Source organism: Heteronotia binoei, chromosome 2, assembly GCF_032191835.1.
Source record: "Heteronotia binoei isolate CCM8104 ecotype False Entrance Well chromosome 2, APGP_CSIRO_Hbin_v1, whole genome shotgun sequence".
Classification (NCBI taxonomy): Eukaryota; Metazoa; Chordata; class Lepidosauria; order Squamata; family Gekkonidae; genus Heteronotia; species Heteronotia binoei.
In genome coordinates this window covers 90,710,873-90,723,542 of record NC_083224.1, presented here as the reverse complement: position 1 = coordinate 90,723,542, position 12,670 = coordinate 90,710,873, and the positions used below count along the sequence as shown (strand labels likewise).

The 12,670-nt window shown below is 43.2% G+C and overlaps 1 protein-coding gene across 2 annotated transcripts in view; it reads right to left on the bottom strand.

Moving 5' to 3' along the window:
• Window positions 1–340: 340 nt before the first annotated feature.
• CPNE5 (copine 5) overlaps window positions 341–12,670 on the bottom strand; it is a 307,885-nt gene continuing 295,555 nt past the window's right edge. The window contains exons 19-21 of one of the 2 annotated variants that reach the window (XM_060231586.1): window positions 10,861–10,918; window positions 5,181–5,254; window positions 341–3,948 (exon numbers count right to left, since the gene is read on the bottom strand). In XM_060231586.1, coding sequence (XP_060087569.1) covers window positions 3,760–3,948; window positions 5,181–5,254; window positions 10,861–10,918 — 321 coding nt within the window. In that variant the 3' untranslated portion in view covers window positions 341–3,759. The remainder of the gene's footprint in view (window positions 3,949–5,180; window positions 5,255–10,860; window positions 10,919–12,670) is intronic. The other variant, XR_009555063.1, reaches the window with a different exon arrangement.

Genomic DNA, 12,670 nt, shown 5'->3' with positions numbered 1-12,670 from the left:
AAGACAGTACAGAGGCAGAAGAGAGGACTCCTATGCTTGGTAAGCAGCATGTTTGGAAGGCAAAGCTTTGTCCCACTCTATGTTACTGACTAGTGATACTACCAAATTTAGTAGTACACATTGTGTACTATTCTGTGTTTCCTCTTATTATTTTTCATAGTTATACAGTATAGTACACATTATATACAGTGTTTACTACATTGTGTATATATGCCTCAAACTCAGAAGATTTCAGTGTCACCATGGGGATGTTTCAAGACAGAGCAGTGATATTTTTGGATTGTTTTCACAAAAGTAGGGCATATGATAAACTTAAATTATTCATGATATGAAACACTGCTTTAATAAAAGGAATCATTTATTTAAGTTAAGGCAATCCAATATAAACCATATTACATCAGACATTCAATGCAGGCTACAGTAGCATAAATAGTTCTAGGGCATTACCATGCAAATAAAAATATTGGTGAATGGGATAGGGAGGAACATGCTAAATGGTTGTTTAGAAACCAATAAAATTTTGAATTTGGGAGAACACATAACAGCTTTTCTCCATGGACTCAGAGGCATTCACCTGGAGATTTACTGCTGATCCCAAAACCTACCCAAGAGCTATTCTTTGGGCCTGGAGGTTCAACAGGTCTGATCTTACATGCACAGTGCACCCTCTTTGCCTGACACATTTCCCCTGTACACTGTGTTCATACACAGCAAGGCATAAGGTTGCATTATTTGTATCACCTTGCTCATATACTCACATAACTGGGCACAGGAACACTTTGGCATGCTTTACCCACTGGGTACAGAAACATGGCACACAAAACTGCAGAGTATGCAGCACTCAGTTGAACTTGTAATAGCATGACATGACATAATGCACAGACATAAAGGTAAAATTAGCACAGGCAAAATGCTATTAAATACCTTTGCTCTTTCAGAACTGATCTCATGTTATATACACCTCTCTATCTTTCCTCTGTGAAGGTTTCTAATCTTAAGTGGTACCTGAAGGGGAGAGAGGCTGAACAAGGCAAAAGCAAAGAAGAAGAAGTATTGTCATGCCCTATTTTCTTTAGGAATTTGGGAGACCAAAATGTTAGTAGAAGCAATGGTAATAATCCACATGTCATATTAAAGTAAATGGCAAGGCTCCCCTTGACCATAATTCCGGATTGTATTGTGAGACTATGCTTCTGGGCACATCAACCTAAATCCACCATAGAAAGTATTAAAGAAAACCTTGTTGGCTGATTTGCTCTCTAAGAGTTTATGACCCAGCCAGCCACCAAGATTCCCTAAGGGATAAACTGCATATTACATTTTTCCAGGGTCCTCCATATGACCTGATGTATATTGTAAGTTTCATGCTAGGAACTTATTCACAAGCATGCATGGGCCCAACTGGGATTGAGGCCTTGATCCATAATAAAGGCGGTTTATACCACCATTTTTCAATCCTGAAATAATCCCAAGGGTCACTATTTGTCTAGCTGGGGAAACCTAGGTGTACATCATTAGGGCACTAGGAGCCCCCAAGGGGCAACTATCACCTCTGAGGTCATTTTAGATTGCAAAAATGATCCTGGGGGAGGCTGAATTGCCCTCTCCATACACACCCAATCTGATCATATCCATGTCTGCCTGGGATTAAGTTCCCAGCACAAAATTTACTGGGACCTAGAGAGAACTTTAGAGAAAACTGTAACAAGTAATTACACCCTAAATTAGCTGTTCAAACAGCTAAACAGCACAGGATCAGTAAGGCCACTTTAACAGACATAACCTGGATCGAGAGAAGTGATGTAGTGTGCTTGGAGAACTAAGCTTTGCTACATCTCTCCTTTAATCTTATATTCTAATAGCAAAGTCAGGATATCTCTGGAGGTTAGAAGTCATGATGAATCAGCAGCTCAGATTCCGTGAATGGTCTGGGCTCTCAGAACCTGTCTGAATCAGCAAGTTCAAAGGCAAAGGGAGGAAAGGCAATTTGTAAGTGTTTACGAACATATTTAAATACATGGCGAACATTCTGCTAAATATGGATTTTAAAATGAGGTGGAGGGGCATTTTTGTTCTCTAACAAATTATACAGGTAATAACCAGTTATATAAGCAATATTCCCAGCAGGAGAAACTCACCAGTCCTCAACCCTGATGTTTTCACCTCTAGCACCCATTATTCTCCCAGGATGTCAAATATAACTTCTGGGGGTTGCTTAAGAATTACTGAATAAAAGAGGCAGTTGCTTAGTGGTTGCGAAAGGAGGTGGTGATGTGTGAGAGAAGAGAAGAATGTGTGAATGGGGGGTAAAAGCAGACTGGGACTGGAGAGACAATAGGGAGGCAGGGAGAATGAACAAAGAAACTTTTGTGCTGGCAGCTGTGTAAAGCACAATTTGTTGGGCCTTCTGATCTTAGAAAGGGGTAGGTAGCATTAAATGTAATTAACAGTATGGTTAAAGTGTAAGCTATCCTTAACCTAGAGGAGAGGAGAAGGTATGAATTGAAATAAATACACAAACAAAATAATTTACAAAGTGCCTCATTCAGGGCCTGTCCAGTGAGGAAAGAGGAATGTTTACGCAACTGCTGAGACTCCATGCCTAACTGCTTTTGCTCTGGGCCTGCCTTGTAAACTAAGTTTGGACATTTTATGTAGTAGTTGTGTGCCTTGCGAAAGCTGAAAATGAAGAAAGGCCAACCAGACTCTTCCAAAACCCTCTGCGCTGCAAGCACAGAAATTGCTTCAGTCTGACCCTGGGACAGGACGAAGGACAGGACCCCTCTATGCCCATGGAGCTGAAGCCCAGAGCCTATGGCCTTCCTGAGTTAGGACTCAACCAGCATGATTGATAGGATTGCAGCAAGATCAATAACACAGGCCCAGTCCTTACTCTGTTCTCCTATTCTCACATTCAGAACATCTTATTTACACTCTGCACAGTGCTGTTCAGAGGTCAAAGGGCAGATGGCACCTTGCCAAAAACTGGGACTTAAAAAAACAAACAAAAAGGACCTTTGCAAAAGCACACACAGGCGCACTAACTCAAACCAGGCTTACACGGATATTTGACAAATTAGACTTACAGAGGATGAGGGGTATTAAGCAATTCAAGGACAGTGTGTGGTACAAGGAAGAGCAGGAACACCATCAGAGGCGACATCACACAGTTAACTTGACTACAATATTCAGCCTGTCAGGTCACTCCACAAGCTGGGCCATTATAAAGCAAGGAGGAAACGCAGAAGAGATGACTTGTCAGGTGGACTATACATGGGGTATAAAACTTCCAAATCCTTTAGAAATTCCTGTTATGAGAAAGAGAGGTGCTTGGAAGATCTGGGGACTGGCTGGTCCATCACAAGAACCATAAGCCAAATGAATAATGTAGATCTCCTTAAGAGAACTGTCAAGACAGACCAGACTCCTTTCATCTTGGTGATATTCCCAATCAGGAAACGAAGAAGCTTGCCAATGACTGGACTTGTCCTGTTTTCTTTTTTTAAAAAAACCCACATTTCCCCTAGGTTGCTGCATCTCATGGCTGGTCAGTGCTTCTAATTGGTGTGCATATTGGTGTGCTGGAATTACAGCTTTAACCAGTTCCCAAAGTGGATTTTTGGGGCTAAAGAGTACACTGCAGATTTTCATGTTATGGTATGCTTACTGCCTTGGTGGCTGTCCACAGAAAATTAACACAAGTGAGTGCCTTGTGTTTTGCAGGCACTTGACTCAAGTGCTCTTTTCCTCTTCCTGTTTTCAAATTTGGGTCTGAAGGGTATGGCCTGTGGGTGTGTATGGAGGTGGAGCTGGGTTGGGTTTGATGCCACGCCCTTTCATGTAGGAGATGAACTGGTCTGGGATCTCAGCAAGGACATCTTTAGCCAGCCGAGCCATGCTTAGAACATGGTTTCCTGTGCGGTCAATGTAATCCCGGAATGGAACAAACTGCAAGAGAAAATTACATGGATATCAGATGCCTGAAAGGCAAAACTAAATTATTTTTAAAACAACAGTGTTCTTAAATAGTGGGTTCGATGTATGAGGAGTCTGATAGCGGTGAATCAAAGTTCTTTTATTGTGATTACAGCATGGTAATAAACAGACTAAGACTGGAGTACTAGGCCAATGGGCTAACTATATACACACCAAAGTTCCCACACAAGAATGTCATTGGGTCATTTGAACCAGCAGGGGGCTGGTGATTGGTCTGGGGAAGCAAAGATTTGGATCCTGCACTGCTTCCCATTGTTCCCAGTCCCCAAGCTCAGTCCTTAAGGCTCCAATGAGCCAGGCAGGAACTACCCACACACATGAAACATAAAGTCCACATACACAAGTGTACATTCATACAATTGGGACTTTCTGATCCAGACAGACTGAACCACACAAATAGTACAGAAAGATTACAGATGTCAAGCTCCTGACATTCTCCATGAAGAGATAATGCCTAGACCTCCTTAGCTGAGGTCTTACCACAGAAAGATAAACAGAAGCAACAGATCAGGATACTGAACTCAAGAGCTTTCCAAACAGTAATCAGTAACTGAAGGAAACTTTTGCTAATCTCAGGACAGTTAGTCTTCTGACAGGTGGTTTTCACTTATAAATAGTACTGTCTGGTATTATTTGTCCTCATCCTGTCGATCAGTCATATCTTCTTTGCCATATTGGTCCATATACAGAGAAGACCTGAAACAGTCAGAGCTAGGCCACTGTTTATTCAGAGCTTCCTACCTGGCACATTTTGGTCACATGAAGTACAACATAAATCCTGCTGATACAGACATAAGAACATAAGAACATAAGAGAAGCCATGTTGGATCAGGCCAACGGCCCATCAAGTCCAACACTCTGTGTCACACAGTGGCAAAAAATGTTATATACACACATACACTGTGGCTAATAGCCACTGATGGACCTGTGCTCCATACACTGTGGCTACACTGAGACCCTTGCTTGGGTCTCACACATGCCAAAGGTATTATAGTAGTTTCCACTACAAGCCAGTTTTGAAAAGCAAAGATTCTTCCATTGTCTCTTCTTTCATGCCAAGACTGGTACAAAGCTTCAAGCTGGCAAGGCAAGTAGTTTATGTGGTGGCTTTTGGCTTGGACTACATGATGCCCACAACGTTAAAGAGGACTAAAACCAATATGAGAGAAAGATTTCTTTGTTACCTGGACAATGTCACGTTCAGCAACCTTCCCCCGAGATGAGATTCGAATGTCATCTCCATCCAGCTCTACCATGGCTGCATTGTGAGGAAAGGTGAACAGTAACTAGGATTCATTCATTCTTTATTATGGTCATTTGACCAGCCATATCACATTTACACATAAGAAATTCAAGGCAGTAACTAGGATTAGTCACAAAGTGCGAAATGGTACAGAGGAGCCAGAAGCTATAACAGCTCCAAAAATCCGTTTAGACCATGGCACTAACAGATCAATTATCTTGAAAAGGTGAGTCAAGAGAATCACTCAGCTCTTTTCCTTTGGACAGCTGAACTGGAATTTCCCCTATGCATAATGCAATTTGTACTGCTATTGGCTTCATCATTGCCCATTTCTCATTGCAAGTTGTAATTCAGCTCTTACACTTGTCAATTTCAATATACAATTTTTCAGCAAGGTGTCAATTTCAATGCTGGAGACTGTCAAAAGCAATCAGGGGTGGACTGGCCATTTAACTTACAGGGAAATTTACCTGTGGGCCAGTGCCCTAGAGGGCTGCTAACTGCCAGGAGCAAAAATAGCTAAGCTCTGGCATCTCTGCCTGAGCCTCTACAACTATTTGGCTCAGCCCCTTCATCAGCAATGGGAACCGATGTCAGTTTGTCATTGTCTTTTCCTACAGGGCTGCCAGTTTCAGGAGGGAACAGTGGGTGAGCCAATGTCCACTGTTTGCACCGCTGAGCTGCAGTGCTGGTTTGTAGCTCCTTGGGAGCCAATTTAACCTGAGTTGTTCCAGGGCAGTGGTGGCCAAACTTGCTTAGTGTAAGAGTCACACAGAATAAACATTAGATGTTTGAGAGCCGCAAGACATAAACGTCAGATTTTTGAGAGAAGGAAGGAAGGTAAATAGGTGGGGAGGGGAGTGGGAGGTCAAAAGAAAGCAACTTTAACCTTAAATGCATTCTCCAAGCTGCTGGCTAGCTTGGCTTGGAGAAGTGATTTTAAAAGATGAATGCCTTCTCCAAGCCAGCCAATGGGTCAGTGGGAGTTTTGACAGCCACACAATATGTGTGAAAGAGCCACATGTGGCTCCCGAGCTGTAGTTTGGCCACCCCAGTTTCCAGGGCCTTTTTTACTTCTCAGTTTGTTCCTGAATATAAGGCATGAAATTTTAATGGATGGCTTGAACAATTACATGAGATACCTCAGCTGATGCTTTGTACCACCTCTGGCATTTACTTTGGTTGGCTAATAATGCTTTATTAAATGAAGCCTACAGTGACTTCTCATATCCTTATTGGCAAAAGCATGCATACAGGGGTTGTTCTACAGCTGTCTTTCCCCCTGAATGTGTAATCTATAATTCAGCTAGACAGCAGGTATTGTATTGGCATACATAACACAACATCCAGGTTAGATGGTATGTGGGTGAGTCCTGAAGGAACATTTTTGTCACGCATGTAATCTTTCTTCCCCCTTTACACTTTGTAAGCACTTTGCTGTGCTGCAGCATTCCTATGGCCAGTAATTAGTTACTTTTAGCAAACCATGATTTGCCAGTATATCCAAACCAGCACAGTATGAACTCTGCTTGCCCAGTGAATCAGTATTTGAGACCCGTGATAACAGCAACCTATAATTTGCAAAAGACTGGAAACAGCTACTTCACATGCAGTGCATGAAGGGAGAAGTGATCCAATGCCATGCTGGAAATTGAAAACAAATCAGCCAGTATCATAATGCCCCTGTAGAAATCGATGGTGTGGCCTCATCTGGAGTACTGTGTACAATTCTGGTCACCCCACCTCAAAAAAGATATTATAGCATTGGAAAAAGTGCAGAAAAGGGCAACTAGAATGATTAAAGGGTTGAATCTGGCTATGCTTGTAGCCGCCACCACCTCCTGTGGCAGTGAATTCCACATATTAATCACCCTTTGGGTGAAATACTTCCTTCTATCCGTTTTAACCTGACTGCTCAGCAATTTAATTGAATGCCCACGAGTTCTTGTATTGTGAGAAAGGGAAAAAATGTACTTATTTCTCTACTTTCTCCATCCCATGCATAATCTTGTAAAACCTCTATCATGTCACCCCGCAGTTGACGTTTCTCCAAGCGTTTTAACCTTTTTTCATAGGGAAAGTGTTCCAAAGCTTTAATCATTCTAGTCGCCCTTTTCTGCACTTTTTCCAATGCTATAATATCCTTTTTGAGGTGCAGTGACCAGAATTGTACACAGTATTCCAAATGAGACCGCACCATCAGTTTATACAGGGGCATTATGATATTGGCTGATTTGTTTTCAATTCCCTTACTAATAATTTCCAGCATGGCATTGGCCTTTTTTACTGCAGTCGCACACTGTCTTGACATTTTCAGTGAGTTATCTACCACGACCCCAAGATCTCTCTCTTGGTCAGTCTCTGCCAGTTCACACCCCATCCACTTGTATTTGTAGCTGGGATTCTTGGCCCCAATGTGCATTACTTTGCACTTGGCCACATGGAACCTCATCTGCCACGCTGACGACCATTCACCCAGCCTCAACAGATCCCTTTGGAGTGCCTCACAATCCTCTCTGGTTCTCACCACCCTGAACAATTTAGTGTCATCTGCAAACTTGGCCACTTCACTGCTTACTCCCAAACTCCAAATCATTTATGAACAAGTTAAAGAATATGGGACCCAGTACTGAGCCCGGCGGCACCCCACTGTGGATCTCCTGACAAAAATATGTAATCTTTCATTGAAATCTGCCTCCGTTCCTGAGGACTGGAAGGTAGCAAATGTCACCCCATCTTTAAAAAGGGTTCCAGAGAAGATCCGGGAAATTACAGGCCAGTCAGTCTGACTTCAATACTGAGAAAGTTGGTAGAAACCATTATCAAGGACAGAATGAGTAGGCACATTGATGAAATGCATTCAGCTTCTCAGCCATTTCCCTATCCTCCTTCAGTAACTCTTTGACCCCTTGGTCATCCAAGGGCCCCACTGCCTTCCTGGCTGGTTTCCTGATTCTAATATACTTTAATATTTTTTTATTGTTGGTCTTTATGGCTGTTTCGCACTGACCTTAACCAGCAGCGATGCCCCTCTTCACCGCGCAGGATCGGCGCGGATTTCGCACTAATTGCCGCGGAGAACCTGGAAGAGCCGGAAAGTCCCGTGGCTTTTGCGGCGCAAACGGAAACCGCCAAAAACCAGTTTCCATTTGCGCCGCAAAAGCCGCGGGACTTTCCGGCTCTCCCGGGTGCTCCGCTGCAATTAGTGCGAAATCCACGCCGATCCTGCGCGGTGAAGAGGGGCGTCGCTGCTGATTAAGGTCAGTGTGAAAACGCCCATAGTTTTTTGCAATATGCTCCTCATAGTCCCTTTTTGCCTGCCTGATCACAGTCTTGCATTTGATTTGCCACAGCCTGCGGTCCCTTTCATTAATCTCACTTGGACTAGCTTTCCACTGCTTAAAGGAGTCCTTCTTACCTTTTACAGCATCCATTACTTTGTTTGTTAACCATGCAGGCCTTTTCTTATACCTGTTTGTGCCTTTCCTGCCTTGTGGTATATATTTTATCTGAGTTTCTAGGATTGTAGTTTTAAATAGCCTCCAAGCTTCCCCAAGGGTTTTGACTGAATTTACCTTTCCTTTCAGTTTCCTCTTCACATGCCTCCTCATCTCAGAGAATTTACCCCTTTTAAAGTTAAACATGGTTGTGCTGGTCTTTTGGGGCAACTATTTATACAAATGGTGAAATCAATAACGTTATGGTCACTGCTCACAAGCAGTGCGATCACTTTTACATCTCTCACCAAGTCTTGGGCATTACTTAGGACCAAATCCAGGATCGCCCCACCCCTGGTAGGTTCTGAGACCATCTGCTCCATAGCACAGTCATTGAGAGAATCTAGAAACTCAATCTCTTTCTCTTGACCTGAACACATATTGACCCAATCAATCTGCGGATAGTTAAAATCACCTATTACGACACAGTTTTTACATTTACCTGACTGCTCAGCAATTTCATTGAATGCCCTTTTCAGTACTTTTTCCAATGCTATAATATCTTTTTTGAGGTGGGGTGACCAGAATTGTACACAGTACTCCAGATGAGTCCGCACCATCGATTTCTACAGGGGCATTATGATACTGGCTGATTTGTTTTCAATTTCCAGCATGGCATTGGATCACTTCTCCCTTCATGCACTGCATGTGAAGTAGCTGTTTCCAGTCTTTTGCAAATTATAGGTTGCTGTTATCACGGGTCTCAAATACTGATTCACTGGGCAAGCAGAGTTCATACTGTGCTGGTTTGGATATACTGGCAAATCATGGTTTGCTAAAAGTAACTAATTACTGGCCATAGGAACGCTGCAGCACAGCAAAGTTGCAAGGAAAATGTGGAATGGGTTTTCCATTAAGGTCTCTATGCTCTCTGGGCATAGAAACGTTAATGGAAAATCCATTCTGTGTTTTCTTTGCAGCTTTGCTTCCTGCTTCAGCCTGCAAAGACAAGGAAGAGGGAGCTGGGAACTTTGGTCACCTTGGAGCTTCAAAGGGTGAGGACAGGAGGGGGAGGGGGGAGAAAAGAGCCCCACAGGCCTTTTTAAAGCCCTGGGTGGGACGTTTCTGGCCCATAGGTTAGACATTTGACACCACTGTCCTAGAGCATTGCCTCTTTTAACTGAGCTACTAGGCAGCTCTTAGCACTGCCTCCTGTGAGCTTGCCGTTGTACTTCCTGCTCTTTCTTTCCCTTGTGTGACCATCCCCTGCCTTTCCAAAAAGCTTATTTCTCTTGTACTGACAGGGCATATTTGTTGTATTCAATAGTATGTGTATGAAGGCACTGGCTATGTAACAGGATTTGTTCCTCAAGGGGACCTTATGGTTTTTCAGATCTGTGGGGAACCCATCTGCTCATCACTGGATGACAGGGTTGGCTGGTTGTTGTGATTCTTCCCTGAGACCCCTGGCAGTCCTCTGTTACCTGGCTGATTCTCATGCTCTTCCTGGCAAAAAGGCAGGTATTTACATGTTGCTTTTTTAGGATACCCAGGGATTCCTGTCTGCAAAAGCTTGGAGTCTGTGGCTATTGGTGTCAGCTGATGCTCTAAAAGCTCCTGCACCAGGGTTGTTTACAGAACAGAAGCTACTGTGATCTCCTTCTGGCCTAGTTGTACATTTTGTGTCTATGCGTTGAGTGGCATCATAAAGTCATTTGGATATCCTTTCCTTTCCTTCAGTCTGATTAAAGCTCCTTGACTAAAAGTCTTGAGCAGTCAAAAACCCATCTGTTAAGTAGCATTATCTGGACACAACACTAAACCAATGGAAAAAAATTTGCAATAGGAAGGGTAAGGTTAGGGAATCTGTCAGATAAAAGGAGTAAAACTAGCGTATGATGAGACTGTGAGTCTTCCATGCATAGCTGTTATCACCATGCAATGCTGCGATTTTTGAGCAATGGCCAAGTTGCTGGAGTGTTGTAAGAATATGTTGGTGTTTCTACATACTGCTCTTTTTCTGCTACTGACTTTGCTGCCTAAGCATGTTAGTGATTCTGTGATATAGCATAGGTTTGTGATCCTATTCCTGGCGCAGCAGGACTACAGGAACAACCTTTAGTTAAAGTATTCAAAAGTCATCATGATGCAAATAAATCCACTGAATGCAAAGTTGATTCTTACCATCAAATTCAGCCTGTCCAACTCCCACAATGATTATGGACATTGGAAGCTTGGCAGCCTTTGGCCCATCAGGAAGCGAAGGAAGAACAGAGGGGGTCGTGGGAGAGAGGGTTGTCAGTGAGGATTTGAGATGGAGGAACAGAGAAGAGAAAGAGCATACATTTAAGACAGAACTGTAATTGATCAGAAACCATGCTACAGTATAGGGCCAGTTGGCGCTACTTATTTACTTTTAAGCAGTGCTAACTGGCCCTATACTGTAGCATGGTTTCTGATCAATTACTGTTCTGTCTTAAGTATCTAGAGTAAAGCTGATAGGACAGTAAATAGGATCAGTACAATTGTTTGGCTGACTTGGCACACATACCCAGAATCAAAGTCTTAATGGTAAATTAAGGTTTATAGTAGTTTAGGCCTTTAATAGATATTTGACCATTTTTCCCCTGGAGATTAGGAGATTCCTTTATGTGGTACTTTGAATGCTCAGTTACCCTTTCATGATGGGTGGCAGTGCAGCTCCCAGCCAGACCAACACTTGAAGAATGTGTGCTAGTCTTGGCTTTTTTCTGCAACCCATAAGACCTGTTCTTATGACAGCTACATCATAGCACAAGAGTTTGGCTGTGGAATCTTTCCTTCCTCAATTAATAGGAAGCATCTGGATTATCACCATTTACTTTGGTTAAGTTAGCTGCTGACCATAGTACAGTGCAGGGCTCCCTAGCCTTTTTGAGCCTGTGGGCACTGCTGGAATTCTGACATAGTGATTCAGGAAGTGGAGCAGGGTTGCCAGGTCCTACCTTCTCACTGACAGGGTAGGTGGGAGGAGGCTTTCTATGAGTGGCAGGATGGGGCGACACGGAAGTGATGTCATCACTCTGGAGTCATTGCATCACATTGCCCAAAATACCAGAACATCACCGTGCAATGTCCTTGGCATGATGATGTCACTTCTCTGTGACATCATCAGACTGGGGATGTCATGCCAGGTGGTGGCTGTTGGGGGCAGGGCTTTCCCCTGCCAGCCAGCTGGCCAGCAGTGGGCACGAGTCTATGAAATCTGGGCATTCCCCACTCCCACCCTAAAGTGGAGACAGCCACAAAATGACTGCTACAGCTTACCTTCACACACAAAGTGAAAATCCTTGTGCTGTGATGTCAGCTGCTGCTAAAGCAACATTTTTTTAGAAATCTGGATGGCCAATCAAATGTTCTATAGCTAATCAGCTTTGTTGGGTAAAAGCTCCACCTGGCTCTGCCCACTTTCTAAAAACACTTGGTGGATGTTAGGAAAGGCATCAGTGGACAGCATGGTGCCCAGGGACATCACAGAGAACCCTGGTATAGTGTCAGTCTAGCAAAAAGTTGTCAGTCTTTTGTTTGCACACTTACATATCTAATTCTGATCAAACTATCTGCTTGCAGATTTTGGACCTTAAAATTGAAGCCTCCAGTGATATAGAAAACATAGTCCTGGGTAACAAAGGGCATGGTGGCTAGACATCATAAAAGTTGACACCAGCCTGAGCATGGTACAACTCAAAGAAACAGTACAAGATCAGAAAATGTGGAGAGAGCTGGCTCATAGAATTGCCAAGAGTCAGGCATGACTGAATGGTTAACAACAACAACTGACTACTGCCACTATACAAAAACAGATAGCACACTCTCCCCCCCCCCCCCAGTTTTCTATTTTATTAGGTGAAAACTTTCTGTTTGCATAGACACTGTCCCTCAGAACCTAATGTTCTTTTACTTGCTAATGGGTTTTGCCATTATGTACTTTATCACAAGGGAGGAGAAATCGTAG